General features: G+C 39.0%; 1 protein-coding gene across 1 annotated transcript in view; it reads left to right on the top strand.

Moving 5' to 3' along the window:
• Enox1 (ecto-NOX disulfide-thiol exchanger 1) overlaps positions 1 to 26,330 on the top strand; it is a 540,384-nt gene that overhangs the window by 487,310 nt on the left and 26,744 nt on the right. Inside the window, exon 17 of the mRNA XM_042685602.1 lies at positions 22,948 to 23,050. Within this exon, the coding sequence (XP_042541536.1) occupies positions 22,948 to 23,050 (103 nt within the window). The remainder of the gene's footprint in view (positions 1 to 22,947; positions 23,051 to 26,330) is intronic.

Raw genomic sequence — 26,330 nt, 5'->3', positions numbered from 1 at the left:
AAAACAGATGGGCAGTTCTACCTTTGACATGGACTTAAGTTCAAAATGAGCCTTTATCCCAGTCCCTTTAGAGATTTGTTATTCCAAATTTCTTTTTTTCCTAGAAAGCAAAACTATAAATTTCCTTTGGATGCCCATCTCTATACTATTTCCAACACCTAGAACTGCCAACTACTAATATAAAACAAATTAGAAAATAAGATGATCCAGCTTCATATCACATCTTTTTTTAAAAAAATAATTCTCTCCAGTAGCATCACTACCTGTGATTCCAGTGGGTATATTAGTGTTCAGGAGGAGGGGAGCAGGAGGGATTGAAGGAATGCAGGAACTGATGAGGATTGACACAAAGTGGGAGCTGAAGCTACTAGTGTGGAGAACAATTTTTGGTCTAAGAGGCTTCCCTGCGCATCTCCCCTTCTGGCTTTGTTTCACTTATAGAGAAGCTGCCACCCCCATGTTCACCCCTAGTTGTCCAATTTCCTACCCCAGGGTTAAAGATGTGTGCAATCTGTAAAATGGTTTACTGGCCAATACACAGTCAAACAGAACACCCTTCTAACCAACAATAAAACAAACTCACAAAAGAAAAAAGATTTCTCAGTTTTTCATGTGGTCTCCCTAAGAAGGTAAATCCTTGGAGCTGTCTTTAAATCTGTCAGGGTAAAAACATTAGGAGAGCATGCAAGAGATACTGTGGGAAGAGCATTCTTCAAGTTTCTTGAGAAAGCTATTGTTAGCCATATATTTTAATGATGTCTATGCAAGAGCCCAAGCAGAAGCGCAGTCCTCTCCCCAGCTAGGGTGTGGCTTTCATCCTTCAGACAAGTAAAGCACCAGTTAAGAATCCCATCGTGGGTAATAAACAAGGCTACTATGGACAGGCAATTTCACCATGCGGTGTTCAAAAAGGGAAAGAATACCTCAGGCCCCATTGTGTCTTCCTATAACCACTTGAGCCCTGGTTTTAGAGTATCCCAAATCTTAAAATGAGAGGTGAATAGACAAGACAGAGACAGAGTAAAGTTTTGCCCCTTTCCAGTCCCAACCTGTGGGCTATCCCAAGGTCCCAGCAAAGGACTTGGACAGCAGGCTTCCTCTATGGCATCAAAGGTGCCCCATCTTTTTACTTTTCTCCTCACAGCCTGCCCCCAACCATCTCTTGCTGTCCCTTCTATGTGTTTCCATGTAGCTTGCCTTCCCCCTTTTACCCTTTTATAGTCTTTGAAGGAGGCAGCAGATTACAGTATTCAGGACAGATCTGAGCACTCAGTTCATTTAGCCCTGCCTGGCTCTACTTCCTGTCCTGGTGCTCCTGAGAAATTTACTGAACTCCTACTCTTCTAAAACAAAAATATGAATCACATTATCTCTAAGAGTTATTGCTGCATGATGCTGACATGATCATAGATATCAGGAATTTGATACCAGCCTTGCACACCAGGCACCAGCTAGGTTCTGGAAATCCATTTAGTGAGTCATTAAGATGTAGTCCCTGGCCCCTGTGGAGCCAACTTCCTGTTCTCATACATTTAACAAGCTTGCTTGTCCCACTACCTTCTCGTCAATACTGCTATGGCAATGAGGGTCTCCAGGTAAGTCTGCAAGCACAGCCTCTACCAGAAGGACTGGCTCCATGGTGCCTGAAGGGAGCCAGTAGGAGTGGGATGTGAAGAGTAGCACACAGAGAACTCTTAAGACCTCCAGCATGTAATCAGTAACCATTGTCTTACTGTGGTACTCGTCTCCCTTCAAGGAGAGATGGACCCAAGTCTGTTGATCCCTAGAGTCACCTTTGCCTCGTAGCAGCCTGAAATTGAGAATGTAGGTATTCATAGACTAACATTCCCTTCACCATGCACGCATTTCCTCACATAGGAAATGCTCATATACATAACTGGCCTGTCCTTCTATTCAGTTCCTATGCTATCCCTGATTTCCTCCTAATGATGCTTGCTTCTCTTCTCCCCTAACCTGCCCATGAAGCTGGCCTCACCGAACTGTTTTTACCATGTTTCCTGTTCTAAGTTAACCATGTGTGCTACCATTTGGTGAGAAATAATTCCACCTGAAAAAACCTCACTCACATCCCACCCACCCCACTGGAGAATGTTATTGTCTAGGGGAAACCTTGTGGGTGTACAGTTGCTCCTGGCTTGTGCAGAAATCCAAGGATGAATAAGACAGGGGACTAGTATTGAGGATGGGTGCAGCCAGCTCCACTAGGGAAGGAGGGAATCCTTGCTTCCAGTCAGTGCTCCAGGGACATTTCCTTCCCAGTGTGTGACTACCAGAGGACAGCAAGAGTCTAGAACTAAGACTGGATTTTGCCATAAGGACAGAAGTCAGTGGTACCTGCTGGTCCAAGAGTGTTCTGGAACTTGTCAGGGAATTAGTACATGTTTAATGCCACTCTCAGGCTGAGTTTAAGTGAACATACTTTCTTCTCCCAAACCAGATTAGAGAAAAGCAAGGAGGGTAATGTGAATTTAGTTATGTGTGATATGATCATGCAGGCATATGGACATATGTCTAGATAAAGCCATGATGAACAAAGCTATCCATTTTGAAGACAGAATGTACTTCCCCTAAAAGTTTATGGTCATTCTACCTGATATAAAAGCAGGTACAACCGATTAGAATGAGAAGCTGTAGTTTCAGAGGTAGGGCATATAAACACATTTATCTGAAAAAAAAAAAATGCTACTTCCTTTTGGGAGAAAACTTGGAAGTTCAGAAAAACAAAGAAAAAAATCATATAGAATTTTGCTCCAAAAAAAAAAAAGAATTTTGTTCCTCCAAAATGAGTGTTTCCATTTCATAATATTTTCTCCATTGTATGTATTTCTCAATACGCACATATATATATATATATATATATATATATATATATACATTTTACCAGATTTATAGCATATTTTGTAGACATATTTTGGTATAAATTATGAGGGTATGGCTCACATGGCAAAACATCTGCCCCGCAAGTGTGAGACCCTGACTTCAAACCTAGTAACACTAACATTGAAATTTAAAACAAAGAGAAAAATAGGTAAGGAAAAAAAAGACAAAATGAAGCAATGAAAAAGCTAAATTAAATCATGAACATTTTCCAGTGTTATTAAACATGTTGTCTTAGTATGATTTTTAATCATTTCCTGATATTTCATGCGATAGATATAATCTACTTTATTTTATCACCTCTTGTATGGGCCTCAAAATATTTGTTTTTGCTGTCATGGGTAGTGTTCAATGAATGTACTATAAGAACATATTGTTTAATTCATCTATCATTAAGTACTTTGTAATTAGAGAAGTTTTATGATTGGTCAGGATTTAGATATGTAGAGAGCTCACTGATTCTTTGAGATGATTAAACCTCAGCTCCACATGAAACAGGTAGACCATAATAATGTCTTGAGTCTTACCTCATAGAGAGCATGCTGAGTTCATCCATGGGACAAGGAAATCACTCTGAAGCACATTTTCACTTTAAAGAGAAAGGCAAATCCTATACACTTCATAAATCATTTAGAAAAACAATACTTAGATATGCTATTTGGGTCTTATGCTGTGCACTACATGTCAGTCTTCTTCACAGCCTAAGGCTTGGAGCACTTGTGCTCTGTGTGATTCCCAGGCTAAGGGTAATGGAATCAGGCTAACATCTCTGCTACCCCCCAGAGAGAGGGATCCATTAAAAGAACAAAATGAGTTCTATCCCCTCCCAATAGAAAATTAGGTTTTTGTTCCTAACTGTGGTGAAGATATTACATGAAATGCCTACATTATTAGCAAGAGATGCAGATACACAGACAGAGCCAGGACTTTGATGCAAGTGGTACCATTCTAAAGGCACAAGAAACCAAGGTGGCTCCATCACAGCACTCCTGCCTCACCTGGGAGACAGCCTAGCCCTGCCTGACATCCTGAACACAAAAGGAACATTCAGCATTACTGGACAAAGCCAGGAGTCCAAAAGGGGCAGCATAGTGCTCTAGAGGCCTCATGAGACAGCGGAGGAGAGGCAGGGGTCACCTTTACCTCAGTGCCTTCAATCCACACTGTGGCTGCATTAGGACCAGTTGTCTGTGAAGAGCCAGGGGCAAGGTATACATGTGAAATGCGCTATTGCTTAGTTCTCGGTAGTGAGTTCCATAATTCCTTGGCATCTGCTAGCCACCATAACTTTGAGATGAACCTGCCATGCTGGGGTCAGCCTGGGAGGGAGGCATCGTCCTTGATGCCGGTGTGCCACGCGGACTCAGGTTCAGCACTGCTGCGCTCTCCTGGATGGCTCTGTAATATCACAAGCAGCAGCCATTCTCTATTTCTCAACTCACTCTTCATCCTCAGACCTCATCCATCATATTGCCACATAATTCCCTGGCTGGTGGCATTTGTCTGAGGGAATGTGTAGGAAGATGACAAAGTAAAAATGGAGGTGTGAAAGTAAAAAAGAAAAAGGGGAGAAGAGCAGGAAAGATGGGCCAGAAAGAGTCCCTTGTTCCATGACTCTCTGCTGCCTACTTTTCAACCTCTCTAAATCAACGTTGGCAGCCCATAAAGCTTCCACCGTCATATGACGCCCCCCTGCCAACTCCAGGAGTGAAATCTGCTTTCATCATAAATGTGCTTGGTGGCCACACAGGCATCCACACTTCCGAGAAAGCTGCACCAAAAATAAAGCTCATGAATCCAAAGCAAAAAGCTCAAATGTTAGTCTGGAAATAAAAATACCAGTGGAAGAAACTACACAACTTAGTCTTGGAAATAAATTCCTTTAAATTGCTCACCACCAAATGAAGAACATCTCAATGCTTCAGCCTCAACACTCTTTCCAGATCAGACAGAGATCACCCCTCCTCGTGCTGTAGCCAGGCCTTAGCCAAGGAGTAATTCATGACCACCAGATGAAGCTTCATCGGTCCTCTCTCCTGAGATCTTTGGGGGTGGGGGAGCAGCCTACTGAGGGCCAAATCAGACATTCTGATCAAACCTTTAAGAAGGTTGTAATCCTCCTACCTGTGGCTCCAAAACTAACTCATGGTAGATAACTCTATACATTAGTAAATTGCATTCCAGTGGGAATCTCCTGGGGGAGGTACATACCTAATGCAGGCAGAACAAAAGTGGAATTCAGAAGGAACACTGGTAAGCAAAGGAGATCCACAGACTTTGTTACACTGTCTACAGAAGCAGTAAAGAGTTTCCTGAAAATATGTAATACTTAGGGATACAGGAACGTTGGTCCTTGCCCGGCACCCTATCTGGACAGCAGCACCCTGTTACCAGGTGAGTCCCTGGGAAGCTTACTATTCAGCCCTTTACTGTTTTCTGAGAATGGTAGCTATTCTCAAAAGCTCTGAAGTTTCTCCTGAAAAGATTCACCAGCCTTGGAACACAGATGGATTTTTTTTCACCCAAGAAAAATTTTCTGTTTATTTAAGTTTTTTCCCCCTTATCCCTGAAAAATCCTCTAGGCTACAGCCTTCCCAAGCTCTGAAATTGTCCTGGTGGGGAGATTTGTTGACTCATATACAGTATCACATAATTTCTATTATGCCAGCTTCCCCGTGAGATTACAGTGTGGCTTTCTCTGTCTGGATAATTTCCAGACTGCTTAGTATATGCTGATGAGCTACTTATGTTTAGAGACTTACAGAATTTAACTTGCAAAGGCAATTCCTTACCATACCAACTTTGAGAACAGTGGCATGAAGCTGTAAGAAAGGCTACAAGTGCAAAAGCCCTAGTGTCCACCAGGTGTAATTCATCTCTCCACATGCCACACACACACACACATCATTCTTGCACACTCAGACCACAAGGTGTAACTCTGTGGTCTCTATATACCACACCACACATACACATTATTCATAACCATTTTATATGAAAATATTCAAATTGATCTCCTTGGTAAAAACAGAATAACTTTTGGCTTGCTATAGTAATTAAGAGTTGGTCTCAGATCCTGCACAAATTGGCTTTAGCCCACAGGTCAAATTTAGCTAGGTGAAGCATCCATTAAAAATTCTAAATGATTAGATTTTTTTATTGATAATCCAGCTTCCTCTATCTATCATGTCATCCTTTTTGCCTACAATGCAAATTTCACCTATTTTTTTTTAAAGCCTAGCTCAATTCTCATGGCTTGGGGCCTTCCCCTGGGATTGGGCCAAATCAATTACCATTTTCCTCAGATTCCCAAGGTATATGAGAACATCTCAAACATTTTGAGTATGTCAGAAATGACAGGTTTATCCTCAATTGAAGTATAAGTGCCTCAAAGCAGGGAACTGTGTGTATCCCTTATAGAATGTACCATTGTAATGAGGCTATGTGAACACAAGTATTTGTAATGCTTATGGATTGATGAAGGTACTGACAGCATTCCAGCAGCCTCAAATGCTGCTCTGAAATTATTGGATCTGGTTAGATGAGAGAGAGGAAATGCTTCTTTCTGTGTATTATCTGAGGTGATCTAAGAAAAAATAAGTATCTGTAGATGCCTTGTAGACTGTAAGCATTAGAATTGAGATAGTAAGGATTACCTCGTCCAGCTTCATAATTTCTTTTCTTGCTTAATTGTTATATGTGTTTGAGCCTTACATTCTCTAGGAAATGCTTTTCAACCTTTAGGAAGTCACAGAACCAGAGATCCTTTCAAAGCACAGAGTTCTGGGACCTAGGAAATTGCATTTCTATTAAGTGCCACAGTAGTTAGTGTTGGCAGTCTATGAAGCACACTTTGAGTATCAGTGCCGCCTACCTTGCACTGAGGCTAGCCTGGGTACCACCCTGGGCTGACACAGCACCAGTGGCCTTGCCTGGTCAAAGCTGATGGCATCTGTGTTTGGACATATTTTACTTGCTGGGCCATCTTCTTAACTTCTACAATCTGACAGTTGGATTTTCTAATATTTAGCTCTCTATCTTTTTATCTAACACAAAGCCTATCGTTATAGTAGCTGTCCAGTAAATATTTGAGGAATGGCAAGAGCCAAAGTTTAGTAAGTTCTAATCAGACTAAGCCAAACTGAGGTGTCCAAATGTCTAAATAATACTTCAGTACTATTCAGTACTATTCAATGCTATTTACCTCCAAAAGAAAACACATAGTAATTCCCAACCAGTGGTCTGCTTAAAAAATATCACCGCTGGTAATCCTACTTCCTCAGGAGGCTGACATCTGAGGATTGAAGTTCAAAGCTAGCCTGGGCAGGAAAGTCTTAAAGACTTTTATCTCCAATAAACTACTCAGAAAAAGCAAGAAGTATGGACTCATTTTAATAAAGTGTTCCCCCATCTTTAAAAAAAAAAAAAAAAAAAAAAGCAAGAAGTAGTGCTGTGGCTCAAATGGTAGAGTGCTAGCCTTGAGCCAAAAAAAACTCAGGGACAGAATTCCTGAACATAAATATCTTTAATTTCCCCATTTAATTTAAATATAACCTTTTGTCTTCTGCCTTTTCATTTGATGCCCTTAAATCAATATCACATCTGGGAGAGGTTGGGAGAGATCAGTGAGAATTATGAAAAGATTGGCATTGATCAGGATGCATAAACTAACATGTTGAATTATGCAGCTACTTAACGTTACATTTTTTAAAAAATTCATCACATCCATTTGGAGAATGTGAAAAAGACTGATGGATACACACCTGCCTTCTGTGCCTCCCACACCTACCTTTGGTCAGGGCCAGTCAAGTCTGTGGGACTGAGTGCAGAAGAGCCCATTCGGACACAGGACACACCACAGTCACGCTGTAAGAAAATGGCATGCGACAGACAAAAAGGAAAAAGAAAAAGGTGGAGTGTACTAATGGATCTGGAACCTGCTTGCCTGGGCCTAATCTTGGCAATACTCCTTACCAGGTGTGAAAACTTAAGGATGCTCCTTTAGTACCGAGTCTGTGCCTCCCTTTGTCCATCTGTAAATTGGGGTCAATGAGAGCACCAGCACCTGTCTGTCATCTATGATGATTATTTGCTTTGCATTGTGTTGCTTTATATTATTCAAAGTACGTGAAATTGTCCATAGACCATATTTGTTCATAGATCAAGTTGTTCATAAACCATATAGCAGCTATCCAGAACACGCCATTCTTGGAGTGTTTCCCATGCATGACATATGCCACAAGGCAGCGAGGAGAGAGAATTCAATTTTGGAGTCTTGGGAATGGGGTCAAATTAATGTTTGCTGTGATCTCACAGTATGCCAGGCAGACATAGTGAAATTTGATTTACTTTTATAATAATTAAATGGCTTTCTTTCCCATTTATCAGATTGCATCCCATCTATTTTCATGACCTAATTTACCACCATAAAGGTCAAAGAAAACCTTCTAAATTTTAATATTATCATTAGTAATGTAAACTCAGCAGGTGAAAATTATGATAGCAGTGCTTTGTAGCAGAGAAAAATAAGAAATGTCATACTGAGAAATGAACTGGGAAAATAGCATGCCAAGAGCGCCATAATACAATTAATCTTTACTAGCAATGGAGTCAGTATCATGTAAGATAAATCAAACCGACTAATTCTGGTTGCACATACATACATTTTAAAAAACTATTTCACTTTAGTTTCTTCTGTTTGCTGCTCCATTTTTATTGGTGAAAGAGATTTTTCATGTCAGTGCCTTTTAAGGCTATGAAACGTGAGGATCTGTGTAGATACAGCAGTGTGGATTACGTTGTTTTATGTAGCAGAATGAACAGATACTTTTGAGATGGAATTTTTTATAATGTCTATGGTCTATGGTTGGTATATTGTAAAATTAAAAACAAGATGCTACCCTATAGTTTAAATTATAAAGGCATTAATGGGATACAAAAGATTTTTCTTCTCATTTTGAGAACATTTTTATTTAACATGACTGGCACAGAACTATACCAAAAGAAAGTCATTTAATTACCAGCTTGAGACCACCATTTAAGCCTGGTGTGAACTGTGATAGCTGTAATTAAGCTCTGACCCAAGCAGCAGTAATGCTCATAGTATTTAATGAGAAACATTAAGAAATCAAAATTGTTCATTCAAAGTCTCTTTCTTTATGTGGAATATGCTCCTTCTGGAGCATATGTGTAGAATAATAACATTTTAAAAATAGGAACCAAGAAAAAAAGTATATATATGCACACACCTACATGTATACACATGTATCTACTATACATTGGTAGAGGGTTTTATACAAACGATATGAGGTAAATATTTGAATATGAGTCTTTATACCTATATATTGAAGTTAATTTTCAACCTCTAATTTGAAAGTTTTTTATATGTATATGTGTATGTATGGAAAACACTAATAACTATTATTATTAAGAATTAAGGTAAATCAAAGATATATCTTGTGTCTTATATTTTAAAAAGGAAAAGAAAAATTTATAAGCTTATAGTTTGATCTCCATGATAAAAGTTAATATATAAATTTAAATCTCTGAAAGCATTAATCATAGATACAACATAAAATTTAGCATCTTTAGTTCCTTTAGTCTTAAAGACTAAATCAGTTTTGTTACCTTAAAATGATAGAACAGGTCCAAAAGCATTTAAATTGCTCAGAATGATTGCCTTGTGCTTTCCACTGTCCACTTCGTGGATTTTATAGACCACTTCAGGCCAAGGATACTGACCAGTCTTCTGAAGGCTTGTCAGTGAGCCCCATAAATTTTATCCTTTCTATGTATATGGTATCACATTTATTTAGTGTAATTCAACAAATATTGCAGAGGCTCTGAGATTTATAATTTTCACAAAAAATGTCAGTCGCAGCTATGTGGAAAGCACTGCAAGGTACTGAGCATGCTGTGGTAAAGAAAACCAAGCATGGGTTGAGTGAGCACTGGAAGCCCCAATGGGGCTACTGTAAACGGATTCTACTTCTTATAGGACAGCAGGTCTGTACTGGGACCTTTAAGTGGAGATGGCCCCTTAAAGAGATGCCCCTGGAGGGAACAACGCCACTCATATGCTCTCCCAATCTCATTTCACACATCCCACTGCCTTTTTAAACCCAGGCGCCAGTAGGTCAAGAGGCTGATATCTGAGCATCGCAGTTCAAAGCCAGCCCAGGCAGGAAAGTCCGTGAGACTCTTATCTCCAATAAAACCACTCAGAAAAACAGAAGTGGCACTGTGGCTCAAGTGGTAGAGCTCTAGCCTTGAGCTGAAGAGATGAGGGACAGTCCCCAGGCCCAGAGTTCAGGCTCCACGACCACAAAAAAAAAAAAAAAAAAAAAAAAAGACCTTAGCCCAACATTTCTAAATGTAGAGCCAGTACCTCTGTCTGATTCTTTTCAGTGTCTATTCTAATCTTATTATTCTGCTAGCCATCCAGCCTAGATTTGTTTGTTCATTCTTTTTCTCTTTCTTCTTTTCTTTTTTTGATTCTTTTTCTTTGTTTCTCTTTCTCTCTTTTTTCTTTATTTTTTTGTGCCAATACTGGAATTTGAACTCAGGTCTTACACTCTTGACTCAGATTTTTCACTCATGACTGGTACTCTACCACTGGAGCCATACTTTTGGTTCTGGCTTTTTTCGGGCTAATTTGAATAAGAGTTTCAAAGGTTCTGTCTCCCTGGGCTGACTCCAAATTGTGATTCTCAGACTCAGCCTCCTGTGTAGTTAGGATTACAGATGTAACAAGCACCCAGCTGACTCATGTCCATTTTAAATCATTGATCTTTGTTCTGATTCCCACATGGAATCTCTCCATTCTTCCATTCTTCTGTATTTCCCTTTCTCTCTTCCCATTCTATAGGTTCTTCTGTATTACAACATGCTTAGGATATAGCCCATTACCCATGTGGCCTGAACTTGTTCTTTCAGAGTGTAGCTTTGACCACATGCTTCTGTTACCCACATCTTACAAACAGCGGAAAGAGGTGTATACTTCTTCTGCAACCCCAGGATTCTGCCTTTGCAATCTCTTACTGTTTGACAGTTATAAGTCACATTGGTACATAGGAAGTCTATCACTGACACATGACAACAGCCAGGCCTTGCTGGCACTGCTCCCAAGGTAGGGCACTGGGTGATCTCCTGCTTCTCCCCTGTTATACCATGACTGTACAGGAACTACTGTTCCCTGGGCCTGCCTGGAGATGCTACTGGCTCCCGAGTGAGCTAAGATTATAGGCAGCTTTTGAAGGGGACCGATCCCAGGGCTCTTCAGGCATTCACCATCATTCCAGAGATGGTTGACAAAGATAATAACTGGTACCAGGGCCAAGGAGGACATTCATGAATGACAATAACAGTTGTCCAGACTCTGGAGTGAATAAGCATTGGTTCAGCTACTGTTTCATACTGCTCATGTGATATTTGGCTTGCTTTCCTCATCCACAGAATGGGAGTGAACAAGCCTGACCTCATAAGTGCTGATGAGGATCAGACAAATTCTACTTATAACACTTCCTACATATACAATTAGCTCATGCAAGAATTTAGCAAACAAATACAAAAAAAGATCAACTAAGTAAAAGTCCACCAGGAAAATGTTGACAACCTCACTGTCTTCACTGCCTTTCTTGAAAGTGTCCTTTTGTAAATGGCCTGTAATCAGTCTTCACCTACTTTAATCTTCGCAACTGGAAATTTTGTCTGGGAATGTAACATACATGCTCGGGTTCCAGCAATTGAACCACAGCAAGTGGAACATTGCAGAGTGAAATGCAGCCTCCTTGTGTTGAGATCACGGTGTCTCATGGCTGAGGGCAGGAGCCCAAGCAACTGCTTTCAAATTCTCTCCCTCACACTGATGCTTTTTGGGCCTCCCAGAATTGGCCTTGTGAAGATCCTGAATATCAAAGGCTGCTTGACAAAGGTACATGGGTGGGCAAAAGCCCACAACCCTCCAGCCAGGCAGTGCCAAGAGTCAGAATCTGGCTAGGTTAGCAAGATGTTGGGATTTCTAAACACGCAGAAAGTTCCAGAGGTTCTGCTCGTTCTGAACCAGAAGAAATTCCAAGTTCTCATCATTGTTTTGTCATGAAGCCTTTTTCCACCCACTTGTTGATAAGCAGTTTTTCTCCCCCTGCTTCATCTTTCCTCTCTAATTCTTTTTTCAAAAATATTTTTATGGTCTTTAGTTGTATAAAAGTATTGACATTCAACAAAAAAGTTTATGAACACTGTGGAGTCTCACCCAATCCTCCTTACCCCCACCCATACCTCCCTTCACTTTTCTTAATTTTGTAGGATATTTATTGAATTCTATTTTGCCATTTAACAAAGCAGTTTATGTATACAGCGCATCTTAATCTATGTCACCTCTTCACCACCCTCTCTGATTCTTCCTGGCACCAGAAATACAGGATGGGATCATAATATCTGTACAGAGTTGGATGTGTAGTTCTGAAGGGAAGCTCCAAGGCAGGGCAAAGGGCAAAGAGCAGGCAAGGGATTTTGGAGCAGGAAGACACTGTAGAGATTGTCTGTTTTGAACCTCTCTTTTACAAAGAGAAAATTTAAACAAGGGTACACACCAGGTCACTAGTAATTGGAACCAGAGCCATCTGCCAAATCCATCTTTTTTGCACAACTTCAGGTCATTATTTGGAGGTCATTCCTTCATTTATCAGCTACTGGATGCCCACTACATGCTAGTCGCTGGCTCAAAAAGGGAAATGTGAGGAGTATTTCCATTTTCCTTCCTCCCCCAAACCAGAGTATTAATCCTGTGAAAAATAGCTTATAGGTTATTGGAGACTGGCAAATCTTTTAGTGGATTACTTTTGGTACTTTGCAAAAATAACTGGTTGGCATTTTGACCATTGTCTACAGGGCGCCCGATTTCATTATGTCTTTTGTTTATAAATGAAGGAAGTCTTACAAAAGGGACCAAGATTAGAGTATCAGAGGAAGTAAAGAATATATGAACAAACAGAAAAAAAAAAAACAAGGCCAGGGAACAAGTAAGACAGAGAAGAAGGTGAGCCTTATGGAGTCCTATTGATTGATGTATGATAGGTAGCATGGTGAATCCTTACCACATATAACTTCCTGCTTGTCCCATTCACCTTGCACAAGCAGCTCTGGAGGCCACTGGCCCTGGGAGAGCCATAAGGAAACCACATGACAACTTCCTTGATAGGGTAAGACTAATTAGGGATGTCACACAGTTGGGGTTTTTTTTTGGTTGTTGTTGTTTTGCCAGTCATAGGGTTTGAATTCAGGGCCTAGGCACTGTTCCTGAGCTTCTTTTGCTCAAGGCTAGCCCTCTACCACTTGAGCCGCACCACCACTTCTGGCTTTTTCTGTTCATGTGGTTCTTATGAATTGAACCCAGGGCTTGCATATTGGCAAGTACTCTACCACTAAGCCACATTCCCAAGCCCTATGCAATGTTTTATTTAATGAAATATTCAACTTCTGGCACACTTACATATAGCTCCTCAAAATGATAGCTACATACTATCGGTTTCCTTTTATTTGTTTTTTTAAAGAAAACAGTATAACAAAATTGCCACCAAAAACTTAAAAAAGAGAAAATACCTACTATTCAAACACAACCAGTTATCATTTTTGCATGCTCATTTTTCTTTGATTTTAGTCAAGATCTGTCACAGGATTCTGGCATGCATTCACAGGCCCAAGTATATGTATTAAAGACATATTTTGTATCCAGACAGCCCTATAAATAATAAAAGTGGACAATGAAGATACCACCATGTTTTCTAGAAATGTGTAGTTTTCATATTTGGACCTCAGAGCCACCCTTGAAGGCAGACAGAGTGTATCATTCATGTTTTACATAAGAAAGTTAAGGTTTAATGCTCTGCCTAAAATTTTCCTATGTGGATATAATGGTGACAGAATTAGAACAGAGCTTCAATCAGCCATGAGGCCTGGCTTGCTTAGTTATACATGTTAACTGCACTGAAGGAGCAGTGTTCTTGTTGGGGGAGCACACACAGGCGGAAGTCAGATCTCTTCAAATGCATAAATAATCAGTTCTCACTTCTGTGACAGCGAAAGGTTATGCAGGGGAGAAAGATTTGCCAGAGGCCTGAATCAAGTGCTTCTAGAGGATATAGAATTTACCTATGTGTAAAAGTTTAAGAAATATTTGTCTTTGGTTGGTCCCCAGTGATTCATGTCTGTAATCTTAGCTACTCAGGAGGCTTAGATCTGAGGACTGTGATATGAAGCCAGACAGACAGGAAAGTTCATGAGATTCTTTTATCCAGTTAACCAGTATGAAGCTGAATGTGAAGCTATGGCTCAAGAGGTAGAATGCTAGCCTTAAGCAAAAAAAAGCTAAGGGATACTATCTAGGTTTAGAGTTCAAGCCCTGCTACTTTCACACACACACACACACACACACACACACACACACACACACACACACACGGAAGAGTTTGTTCTCATTAACCTCCTTTGCTTCCACCCTGCCCATGCTTACCAACTTCCATTACTTGGAAACCTTTAGGGATAGGGAGCATTGCTTACAGACACCCAGTCCATAATCAGTCTTCATAGCACATTGCATCTATCCCAGTAAAGGATTGTTAACAGGATAAAAAGATAAAGGGTTTTCATAATAATAAGGGTTTTTAATAATAAAGGGTTTTCTAATAATAAGACTTCTCCATTCTGTAAAGTCCTTTCCATTTTCCAGAGATTTGGAGTAGTAAGAAAGATGGTGAATATTCTTAAGCAAGGGGCAACCATGCATAATTCAATGTCTTTGCAAAATGTGTTCCCCAAATACTAAATAGATGAGTTGGAACATTCTAAGTAAAGAATACAAAATCTAATTGTTTTCTAACATTTGTGTTATAGCTTTTGATAGAAATTGTTTAACTCATCCCCAAAATGGAAACTCTTGGTGATGGGGGGAGCAAGGGTCAAGTCTCTGTCCTACCTTTAGCATTTGTGTTTTTGCCATAGTTAGAGGTGTGACATAAAGTATGTGTTTCCTCTGATATCCTTGAAAATAGTGTTTGTTAGTAATCAGTATCATGACTAATTTGTCCCTACTGTTGAGGGGTTCTTCCCAGAAACATTTGGGCAAGCATCCCACTTAAAGTTTTCATCATTTGTAATAATCCATCCTGGTTTTACCACAGTCATGCTCATAATCTTAAGAGCTAAGTGTCTCCCTGCTGAGAGACCCAGAGGGATACCTACATGCTCATAAACTGGATAGTGTTGCAGGCTCTCCTGTAACACTAAGCTTGGGTAGTCAGTCTTGTTTATAGCAAGTGCATGCAAGGCTGCTCTTTGCCCAACAAGAAGGATCAGGGTTGACTACTGACCAAACAGACCTGAACAAAGTTTCATCAAAAGGGCTATGAAGGCCTTGCTTCTAAGTTTGTATATCCTACTTCCTTTCAAATATCTTTACAAGATGCCAAGTTGAAATTTTGAACCTTTAAGTTCAGACTTTCTGGAATTAAGCATACCTCCTGCCATACTTTATTTCTCTGTTATCCTGTTTACCAACATATCTACTGATTCTCTACATTTTTTCTCATCTACTAGTCACCATATTTTTCAAAATATTCTACATCCCGAATATTGTTTCTTGAATCCTGTATACACTTGGCTTGGTTTTAATAATCGTTATCAAATAATAAAAATGAGTAGACTATTACAGTTGGCTCCAACCTTGCCTCCACTTTTTCTCTTAACCAATGTCCTAAAAAATTCAGTTATTCATGCAATTCCTCTGCTAGCCACTCTCCACTAGATAAGACTTGCAGATAAAATCTAAATTCCTCATCTACCTACTTCTCCAGTTTCACTTCCTGACATTTTTTAACCCTTTTGTAACAATATCTTGCTGGACTCCAAGTATATATGCACTTTATTGTCACTTTGAATTCAGTATCTCTGAAGTCTAGAATCCCTTGTTATAGACCAAGCATACAATAAATGTGTGTGATATATATGTGTGTATGTATATATGCATATATAATTAGATGAGTAGGCACCAGTCTTGTCTCTACTTTGTCTCTAAACCAATGTCCTAAAACTTATAAATACATACACACACATATTGGTGGCTGGAAGTAAAAACAAGCATAACTTAAAGGCAGCATGGGTTTTAGAGAACTTACTAAGTTCTATGTTGTCCCTGTGTGTTTTGCTTGTATTGACCATTTATGGTGACAGAGTTTTTTGTTTGTTTGCTTGTTTTAGGTTTTTTGTTTTCCCATGCCAATTCTATTCTTGAACTCAGAGCCTAGGCACTCTCCCTAAACTTTTTTTACTTAAGGCTGGTACTGTACCACTAGTATTCTTTGGAATCTGCACCACTAAGTTAGCATCACTAGGTTCTGAGCTTAGCTCTTCTGTCTTCTAGAAGGCTAAGGAAAAAAAGAAAGAGAGAAAAAGGATGAGAGAAAGAATAGAAGGAAGGAAAGAAGGAAGGAAGGAAGGAAAGGGTAAAGAAAGGAAAGGAAGAAGGAAGGAAGGAAGGAAGGAAGGAAGGAAGGAAGGAAGGAAGGAAGGAAGGAAGAAGGAAGGAAGGAAGGGAGGGAGAGAGGGAGGGAGGGAGGAAGTAAGCAAGGAAGGAAGCAAGGAGGCAAGGGAGGGAGGGAGAGAGGGAAAGGAGGAAAGGAAGGAGGGAGGGAGGAAGGGAAGGGAAGGAGAGGGAAGAAAGGGAGGAAAGGGAAAGGGAGGGAGGGAGGGATCGAGGAAGGAAGGAATATAAAAACAAAACCCAGCTTCATTTTCATCCTGTATAGAACCCGCAGAAGTACTCAAAAGCTGGAGCTTCTGCCATCAGGCCCAGGACTGCTGGACTAGTATTGGGAGCAAGAGGTCTCTCCATGGTGAGAGACGGGCCCACACATACTGACTGTCAATGGCCGTGCAAGAGAACATTTGTGGTCAGGAAAGCACATAGCACAGGTTCTAACAACAAGATATATATTTGTAGAAAAACATTTCTTCAATTGTTTCTTTCACCTTTATTGTCCTACCCCTAAAACATCATTGAAGCCAAGAGTCACTGGTAAGAAATATCTGATTCCTTGTACACAGTGTTGATTCGGCAGCATTGGTTTGGGCCAGGCTCGGAGCCCCTGTTCTTCGTGACTCCAGTTTTATGACAGTTGCCTAACAGCACTCTTGGGTGGTCTCAGTCTGTTCTGCTATTGCCATTCCCTGCTGGCCCCTGACATGTTGCCTGCCCTCTACCACTCCATTTTCCTCACTAAACCTGGCCCCAGGACACCATTTAGTCTGGGCAATTAACATGGGCCGGAGGTCTGCTAAACTCCTCTGAGTAATCTCATTTGGCCCCACTCATCATCCAGGCTGTGAAAAGATCGCCCTCTCTCAAAGATATTTAATTCCACTTAGCTCTGTGGCTCTCTGTTGGTATTTTTTAATGATGCAATCATCATCCTAGTTAACACTCTTCCCTATTTGTTCTTCTCAAACCTCTCCTGGGAGACCTTTATGGGGCCTCAGTCTGCACTCTGCTTAGCAACCTTATCTTCCCAGGCCTGGAAGGCCAACACACATCCTTATTTGTCCTTAGGGCATACCAGGAACAAAACTCAGCAGGCTCCTTGACCCGTAGCCCAGAGAGTTGAAGTGTACACACAGTCATTCTATGCTCTAATTGAGACAACCTAATCAGAAAACACCACATGTTATTTATCTCACTAGAAATTCTCTTTTTTCCCAGCCTGGTTATTCTTTCTAACATATTCTAGTCCCATCTATATAAACTTTAAAAGATTTATTTTGAAGTTCTTCATTGTGTTTCCACAGGGCTGGCTTTCCATTCCTTTTTAGAAGTATAAGAGCATCTTCCTCTATAATGAACTTTTATGTGTAGCTATTCCCAGGCTTACATCCTGTAAACCAAAGATGGGGAAATGTCTAGCCCATAGGTGTCTTGGGACATCATGGGACAAACATATAAACTTCCTGTATGCCCAGTACTGCCCATGGCTATGTCTATATTGATAATTTTGTATGATCCACAAATGAGGTTATAAACATTCAAATAGACCTTGACAGAAAAAATGTTTCCCCTCCTCCGTCCCCTTTCCGATCCCTGCTCTCATGGGGAGATTTCCATGACCAGTCCCAGGCCTCAGCTGATACCCTCTGGTCAGCCAAGATCTTCTCCCTACTCCTTCTCTATATCACTGATTCTTTCAATTCTTCACCTACTGTCACCACCTACCCTTAATTACTTAGTTTTCAGCAGGTAAGTCTGACTAAAAGAAGCTTCCAAGGTGTTCCTCATTTCCTACAATTTCTCAATTTCCTAGCAATTTCTAACTACTCCTAATTTGCAAACTAGTAGCTCATATGTTAAATGAAGGTCTATTTTGATGTGCTAAGTTTATTTTTATATTTAAATGGGGAGTATTCTCTGCTTGGTTAGTTTGTCAAAGTTTCTAATTTCTCACCACTTAATGCAAAGAGGATATTTAACTCTTGCTCAATATACTAATCTTTCTCTAGAGCCATCTTTCTTTGTAGATACATAATATTTGTACCTCCTTATGGGGAACATTCTGGCAACTAGATACATGTTTGCAATCAAATCAATGTAGTGAACACTTCCATCTCTCACAATATTAATCATTATTATGTGTTATGAATTTTGTACCCTTGTAGCCCTGAAATATATTGTTTTACCCAATCATTATCCTACTGAGTTATAGAAAACCAGAAAAAATTGTTCTTCCTCTCTGTATTTTGATGTCTTTATCTAATTTCTTTCCATTTTCTTTTTTAAAATATATATTTTAATGTACAGAGGGGTTACAGTTACATGAGGAAGATAATGAGTACATTTCTTATCGAGCACTGTTAACCCTTCCTTTGTTTTTCCTCTACCATCCCTTCCCTCCCCACCTCCCCAACTGCTCCCCCTCAACCCCCTTGAAAGTTGTAAAGTTCATTTTCAACATTGTGTCTTGTACATCTCATTACTACAATAGATCAATCTGTATCCTATTTCAACATTTTGTTATTTCCCTTCCCCTCCCCAAATTAGAAAAATACATACACAAGATGAAAAGCACTGGACTCAAATACAGTGAAAACAGGGGTTATATCATGGGGGAAGAACATACAAAAGAAACAAAAAAAAATCATATAGTGCACTATAAATACACTAAAAACACAGCAAGAAAGATAAAACCTCTTGTGTCCCTATGTTGGGATTCATTTCACTTAGCATCTTCTTATATGGTCATATGTATATAGCTTTTGACCTTTTCTGCTTGTCCTAGACATATACTAGTTATTGCAAATAATGGAAACCTTGGGACCTATGTTTCTTTGGGCCTGGCTTACTTCACTTAATATGATTTTTTCCAAGTCTTTCCATTTCCTAACAAATGGGGCTGTGTCATTCTTCCTGATGGAGGCATTTCCTACCTCCTACAGTTTCCATTCTGCAGTATCTACTCTTTTACCACGAAATTGACTTTCTAGTTCCTACAAATGCATGAGAATATGTGGCATTCATCTTTCCATGTCTGGCTTATTTTGTTTAATGTCATGAGTCAGCACCATGTACATTGCTACAAGTGACAGAATTTTATTCTTTCTATGGCTGAATATTGGTAACATACTCCCTTCATTCATCCATGGATGGGAATCTAAGTTGCTTCCATATCCAAGCAACTATTAGTAATGCTGCAATAAACATGAGAATGCAGGTATATTTTTGGTATGTTGATTTCATTTCCTTTGGAGGTATGTTCAGTAGTGAAGTTACTGGATGACTTGGCAGTTATACATCCTCAGTTTTTTGTGGAACCATACTGTTTTCCATAATGTTTGTAACTAATTTGTATTCTACCAACAGTGTATGAGACTTTCCTTTTATTACCAAATCCCCATCAGCATTTGTTACTTTATGTCTTTTTGATGATAGCCATTTTTACACGCTAAGACAATATCTCATTATAGTTTTGATTTGCTTGTCTCTGATAATTAGTGAGACGATATTTTTTACATACTTTCTTTTAATCAGTTGTCTTCTTTTTGGAGAAGTGTCTTTTTATTTTAATTGGATTATTTGGTGGTATAAGGTCTCAGCTTTTCTTAGTTCCTTATGTATATCCTGGATATTAACATACAAAATCAACATACAAAAAAATGAAAACATTTTCATATACCAAAAACAAACTTGCTGAAAAAGAAATCAAGAACTCAGATGAATAGTTTGCAAGTATTATCTCCCATCCCAAACCTTGCCTCTGAATTCTGTTGATTACTTCCTTTGCTGTGCAGGAGCTTCTTAGTTTGATATAATCCCATTTGTCTATTTTCCTTTTATTACTTCTGCCTTCAGAGTCTTGTCTGTAAGAATCCCTGGCTATACCAATGTCTTAGATTCCCTTTGTTTTCATGTGGTGATTTCATGTTTTACATTTAAGGCTTTGATTCATTTTGTATTCAGTGAGAGGAAGGGATCCAGTTTCAATTTTCTGCATTCACACAATAGATGCACATATGTTCTATGTAATTCTATACATATTTCTAAATCTATGTATCTGGATATATTTTTATGTATGGGATATATTATATTACATAATATATATGAGATATATGTATGTGTATTCAATCTTTCTAGCACTATTTATTGGAAAAACTGTCCTTTTTCACTCTATGACCTTGGCACCTTTGTGAAAGTTTGATTGGCTTTATTAATTATGGATTATTTATCCATTGAGATATATTTATTTTTATACCAGTATAATACAGTTTATTTACTCTAGCTTTGTAGCAAGTTTTGAAGTTGGATATTATAATTCCTCTAGTTTTGTTGTTGTTGTTTTATTTGTGTTTTTGCTTGTTTTTGTTTGAGATTGCTTTGGCTAGTCATTTTTTTTTTTGTTCTACATGAATTTTGCTGTTTTTAGTTCTTCCTGCTATGACTGCTTTATTTATTTGATATAAATGATTGGTTTTGGTGGGAAATACATTGAATCTGTAGGTTTGGGGGGGTAGTATCGTCATTTTAACATTAATTCTTCCAAATCATGAACACAGAATATCTTGTCACTGTTGTCTTCTCTAATTTTTTCAGCAGTCTTCTATAATTTTCTTTGCAGAGATCTTTCAGTGCCTTAGTTAACTTTATTCCCAATTTCTTTTTTGTGTAGCTTAGGCTGACCTCAAACTCATGATCCTCCTGCCTTTCCTACTGAGTACAAATAGTATTTATAGTGATTTGTAGATTTATAGCAAGTGGAACTATTTTCTTGATTTCTTGTGCAGTAAGTTTGGTTTTGGTATATTAAAGTGGTTTCATTTTTTTATGTTGACTTTGCATCCTGCAACTTTCTGAATTCATTTACCAATTGAAACAGCTTTTGGTGGAGTATTAAGGTTCCTGTATGTATCAGAATAATGTCATCTGTGAACATGGATGATTAAAACTCTTCCTTTCCAATTTTATTTTGTTCTCTTGCCTAATCGTTCTAGCTAAAGCTTATATTGTGAAAAAGTAATGAAGATAGATACCTTTTGTTCCTGATCTTAGAGGAAATCCTTTTATCATTTCCCTATTTAGTATGATTGTCAGAGTTTGGATCTGAAAGATGTCTCAAAGGCCCATATTTTATAAACTACTTGGAACAGAGAGTGGAAACTCTTAAAAGTAGAACCTCGTTGGAGGAAGTTAGGTCATTGGAGGTGTATCCCTGAAGGGGATTTTGGAACCCTGACCCCTTCATCTCTCTCTTTGCTTCTTAGCTACCATGATGTAAGCAGCTTTGTAAGGCAACAGATACTTGAGGCTTCTAAAGCAAGATAAAGATACCAGTGGCAGCTGTAGCAGCTTGGTTCTGGTAGATGAGGGAGTCTACTAAATGAATGTCTCCTTTGGAGACAGTTGCCTTTAAACTAGCAAACCTGTTAAAGCCCATAGGACTGTGGCTCCTCCTCAAGTTAGGACTACCAGTCTATGATGAGGATTGCTAGTACTTTTTACCTTTTCCTGGTGATTCAGAATTTGACCCCTGTCTGGCTCAAGCCACGGAGCTAGGATTGAAGTTTTCGTTTCCCTTGTTTCTCAATATTTTCTGTCTACTCTATGCTCTTTCTAGTTTTTGTCATTTTTGAAGATTTCTAGAGTTCTTTCACAATCACTCTAAAATATAGATTTTCCTTTGTTACACCAATATTTCTCTCTGTCAGAGTTGTGTACAGGGCTCCTCTACTCAGCCATCTTGGCTCTCTCTTGAGAACAACCTTTCAGAGAGCAACTTTCCTCCATCAGCATTCAACTTCTTACTATTCCATATATTCTGGCTGTTAAGTTTCTTTTACATCACTCTCCATTTTGAGTCTTGATATCAAGATCGGGAGGGTGTAAATAAAGCTTTATCTACCTTTAAATTAACTATAGAAAGAACTAAAAATAGCCCAGCTTTAGTTCTTCAGGTCTTATTGGCTTGTACAAATCTTTATTTTTTGTTACTGAAGAAAAGAGTCTCCCGACTTTTGCTTTATCTGCCTTTTCTGAGTCTGCACGAGGATTCATAGCTACTCAACTTAAATACTTATATCAACAGTTCCATCTTGCCTTTCTAAGAGGCTCCATTCCCTGCCTACTTCCTAAACTTTTCCACATGGTATTATAAATCAGCTTGGCACAAGCTTAACTAGAAATGTTTTCTTATTTGAAATAAAACATTAAAGTTATGACAGTTAAATACAGCCTTCATGACCAGAGTTAAATCAAAACATAAACAAAAATCTAAGATAATTTGTACAAAATTTTCTATTCATGAAGTTGCTTGGTTTGCTGGAAGCATAAGTTAGGAAACTTAGGTTTTAAGTATACTCTTCTACTGTTGGGCAAATAGATGGATTGTTTATAAGATTTCATCTTCAGTTACTAATGGAAGTGGATATTTCATTTATGGAACTTTTCAACCCTGTTGATTTTTATTGAAATGCACAAAATCTACAGAAATTTATAGATTGTCTTTGTTTTTGAACTTATAGGAAATCAATGTGTTGACAGTTGCCTTGGTCAACCAAGATCGAGAAAATAATATTGAGAAAAGAAGCCAAGGCTTAAAATCAGAGAAAGAAGCTCTGCTAATAGGTAAGGAAATGCTATTTTCTTCATGTATTCACTTCAACAATCATTATGTATTTAAATAAAATAATAATATAGTAGTTTACCTTCTCCTTGTTATCAATCTAAACAGCTCTGCCTTCAGAGGTGAGATTAATTTCATCAAAATTGCATACATTTCAAATCGGGCGGCATACAAACTAACAGAGGTTTGTATTCTTCTCTAACCAAATATATTAGCTGTTTTTTGGCATCAAAAGGAAGTCAAGTAAATAGATTAATCTGAATTTCACTCATTTTTAAAATTTGGATGTAGTACTTACTGCTGGAGATCAGAGTTAGCTCTTATCCCAAAGTTCTTTTTTTTCCTCTCCTTTTTTCTTTTATTTCTTTTCTTCTTTTTTTTTATTGTGAAAATACTATACAGAGGGGTTACAATTACATGGGCAAGATAAAGAGTACATTTCTTATCAAGCATTGTAGCCTCCTTCTTTGTTTCCCCTTCCCATCCCTTCCCATCTTCCCCCCCCCATCCCAACCCACTCCTCCCCCCCCCAAAGTTATAAAGTTCGTTTTCGACATAACGACTTGTACATCTCATTGTTGCAATGGGTCCACCCGTATCCTTATTTTGTTTTTTCCCTTCCCCTCCACAAATTATACCAACATCAAATACAGGGAAAGCAGGGGTTATATTGTGGGGGAGAGACATACAAAGCAACAAAGATATAATCTTATAAATGTGTTAGAAACAATCGCATGAAAGAAAAAAAACATTTGAATACATATCTTAGGGTTCATTTCCCTAACATCAACTTATCTGACCTTTTCTGCTTGACTCAAGACATATACTAGTTATTGCAAATAAGGGAAACCATGGGACCTATGTTTTTTTGGGCCTGGCTTATCCCAAAGTTCTAAACCAAGCCAGTTTCCACACAATTGAAGTTTTACACTAACAGAAGAGATATCCTAAGGTCAGGCCCAAGGCCAGACACATAATTCTGATAAAACAGGAAAAGCCAAATGAATAGTATTGGCCAACTAATCTAGGGTTTCGTGTCCATGTGTGCACCCACTGGTCCAGGATAAACAAAAATGGCCAGCTACTAAAATGAAGAAAGAAGGGCACTATTTTTAATCTGAAACACTCTGTTTTCTCACTAAATACATCCAGGCTGGTTTTGCTCTGTCTGGACGAGAGGCAAAGTTCCAAATATCTCTTTGAAAGTCAACATCAGTTGATCCCAAAGCATTATTTACTCTGTCAGGAAAACGTTCTTGGGGAAGATGTGACTGGGATCCCAGGTCAGAAACCTGTATGTCTCAGGAGCCCTCAAACATGGAGGAAAGAATACCACTGTTCTCACAAAGTAATGCACAGCCTTGATTCAAAGCAATGGCTTGGCCCTGACTCCAGCATAAGGTTCAAATACAGACTAACCCCTCCCTGGCATAGTTAACAGTGATGAATGAGTTCACTACACATGTGTGAAAAGTTGTTCTCCTGTAGTTGGTTATCTGGCAGAAGTAGCACCTGGTTACATTCTCTAACTACTGCAAAAGCTCTCAGTTCAAACTGACAGGTACACCAAGGCCTGCAGAAGCTGGCACAGAATGAATTAAATTCAAAAGATAGTCCAAACTTCATCCATCACATATAGATTTTTCAACTACAGGGTTATTGAATATGACATCAACTTAGAGATACTCCAAGGAAAACCAATTATTTTTTCTCTCTCTCTGATGATATACAGCTGTAATAACATGCCATGTGCAAATCTCAGAAGACATGCTGATGTGCTCTCAGTTCCAGGAACCCAAAATAAGCCCATATGCAGTTGATAACTGGATTTTTTTTCTCCTATTGGCAACTGCATCCAGTGCACACAACTGTTTCCCATTCATTCAGTGGCAAAAAAAAAAAAATACAGTTATTTAAGAAAGGGGGAACAGCTAGACACTGGTGGCTTATATCTATAATCCTCACTACCCAGGAGGCTGAGATCTGAGGATCAAGCCAGCCCTGGCAGGAAACTCTTATCTCCAATTAACCACCAAAAATCCAGAAGTGGAACTGTGGCTCAAGTGGTAGAGCAGAGCACTAGCCTTGAGGAAAAAAGCTAAACGATAGGCCCTGAGTTCAAACCCAGCATAAAAAAAATGGGGTAGGCATGTCTTTATTTTCTTTCCATTAGAAATTGTTTCTGCTTTTATTTTATAATCTACTTGAAAGATATAACCCATTTATAACATTATCTAAAAAAAAAATCTCCATATGTATATCCATACTGATGGCCACCACATTTAAAGAATAATATGCTTTAACACTGTACATTAATAGGAGTATATGGGGAAGTTCTATTTATAACTGGCTGCCTCTGCTGCAAACTTCAGTATCAAACCAAAATGCAATTCATTACTCAATTCTATTAAAAAGAAATATTTTTGTAAGTCAGGATCTTCAGTAAAAAGTATGCATAAAACTGTGGGTGCTGGTGGCTTAAGACTGTAAGCCGAGCTACTCAGGAGGCTAAAATCCGTATGGCTTTATTTGGAGACCATCCTAGGCAGAAAAGGGTACTAGAATTCATCTCCAAAAACAGCCAGCATAAACCAGGGCTGGTGACTTGACTCAAGTGGTAGAGTACTAGCTTAGTATTTGTGAAGTCCAAAACCAGGTACAGTTGGGAGAAATGGGGAGAACTTATCAAGATACATTATACTCATAAAACTGACATGTTAAATGGAAATGCTGTTGTATAACTATTAAAGATTATTATTGTTGTTGTTGTTGTTGTTATTTTGCCAGTCGTAAGGCTTGAACTCCAGGCCTGGGCTCTTTTCCTGAGTTTCTTTTGCTCAAAGCTCTATCACTTGAGCCACAGCACCACTTCTAGATTCTTCTGAGTAGTTTATTGGGGATAACAGTCTCATGGACTTTGCTGATCAGGCTGGCTTTGGACCCTTCCAGGAAATGGGCCGTTCTGCTAACTGACTTTGGCCATTTACCCCACATACCTACCTTAAGGGTAGAGCTATAAACCCACCCCAGGCAGATTGTGTAAGCTCGACACAGATTCTGGTGGAGTCATAATTGTTTTGGACCAGCCGATAGAGCAAAGGAAATTCCTGGTACCAAATATGCCCTTTTCTAAGGATTTCTTGTGGGTAAAGTGGGTCCTTTGGCCTTCTGATGCATCTGGAAGAGTTAAGAATAATACTCTGCAAATTTTCTGGAATCTTCCTTATGATAACTAAACTTGTAGAGAAGACATGGAGACCTGTTCAGGTCCAATCTAGATCA

The sequence above is a fragment of the Dipodomys spectabilis genome, unplaced genomic scaffold, assembly GCF_019054845.1.
Source record: "Dipodomys spectabilis isolate Male_0828 unplaced genomic scaffold, ASM1905484v1 ptg000095l, whole genome shotgun sequence".
Lineage (NCBI taxonomy): Eukaryota > Metazoa > Chordata > Mammalia > Rodentia > Heteromyidae > Dipodomys > Dipodomys spectabilis.
This window is presented reverse-complemented; position numbering and strand designations above follow the sequence as displayed.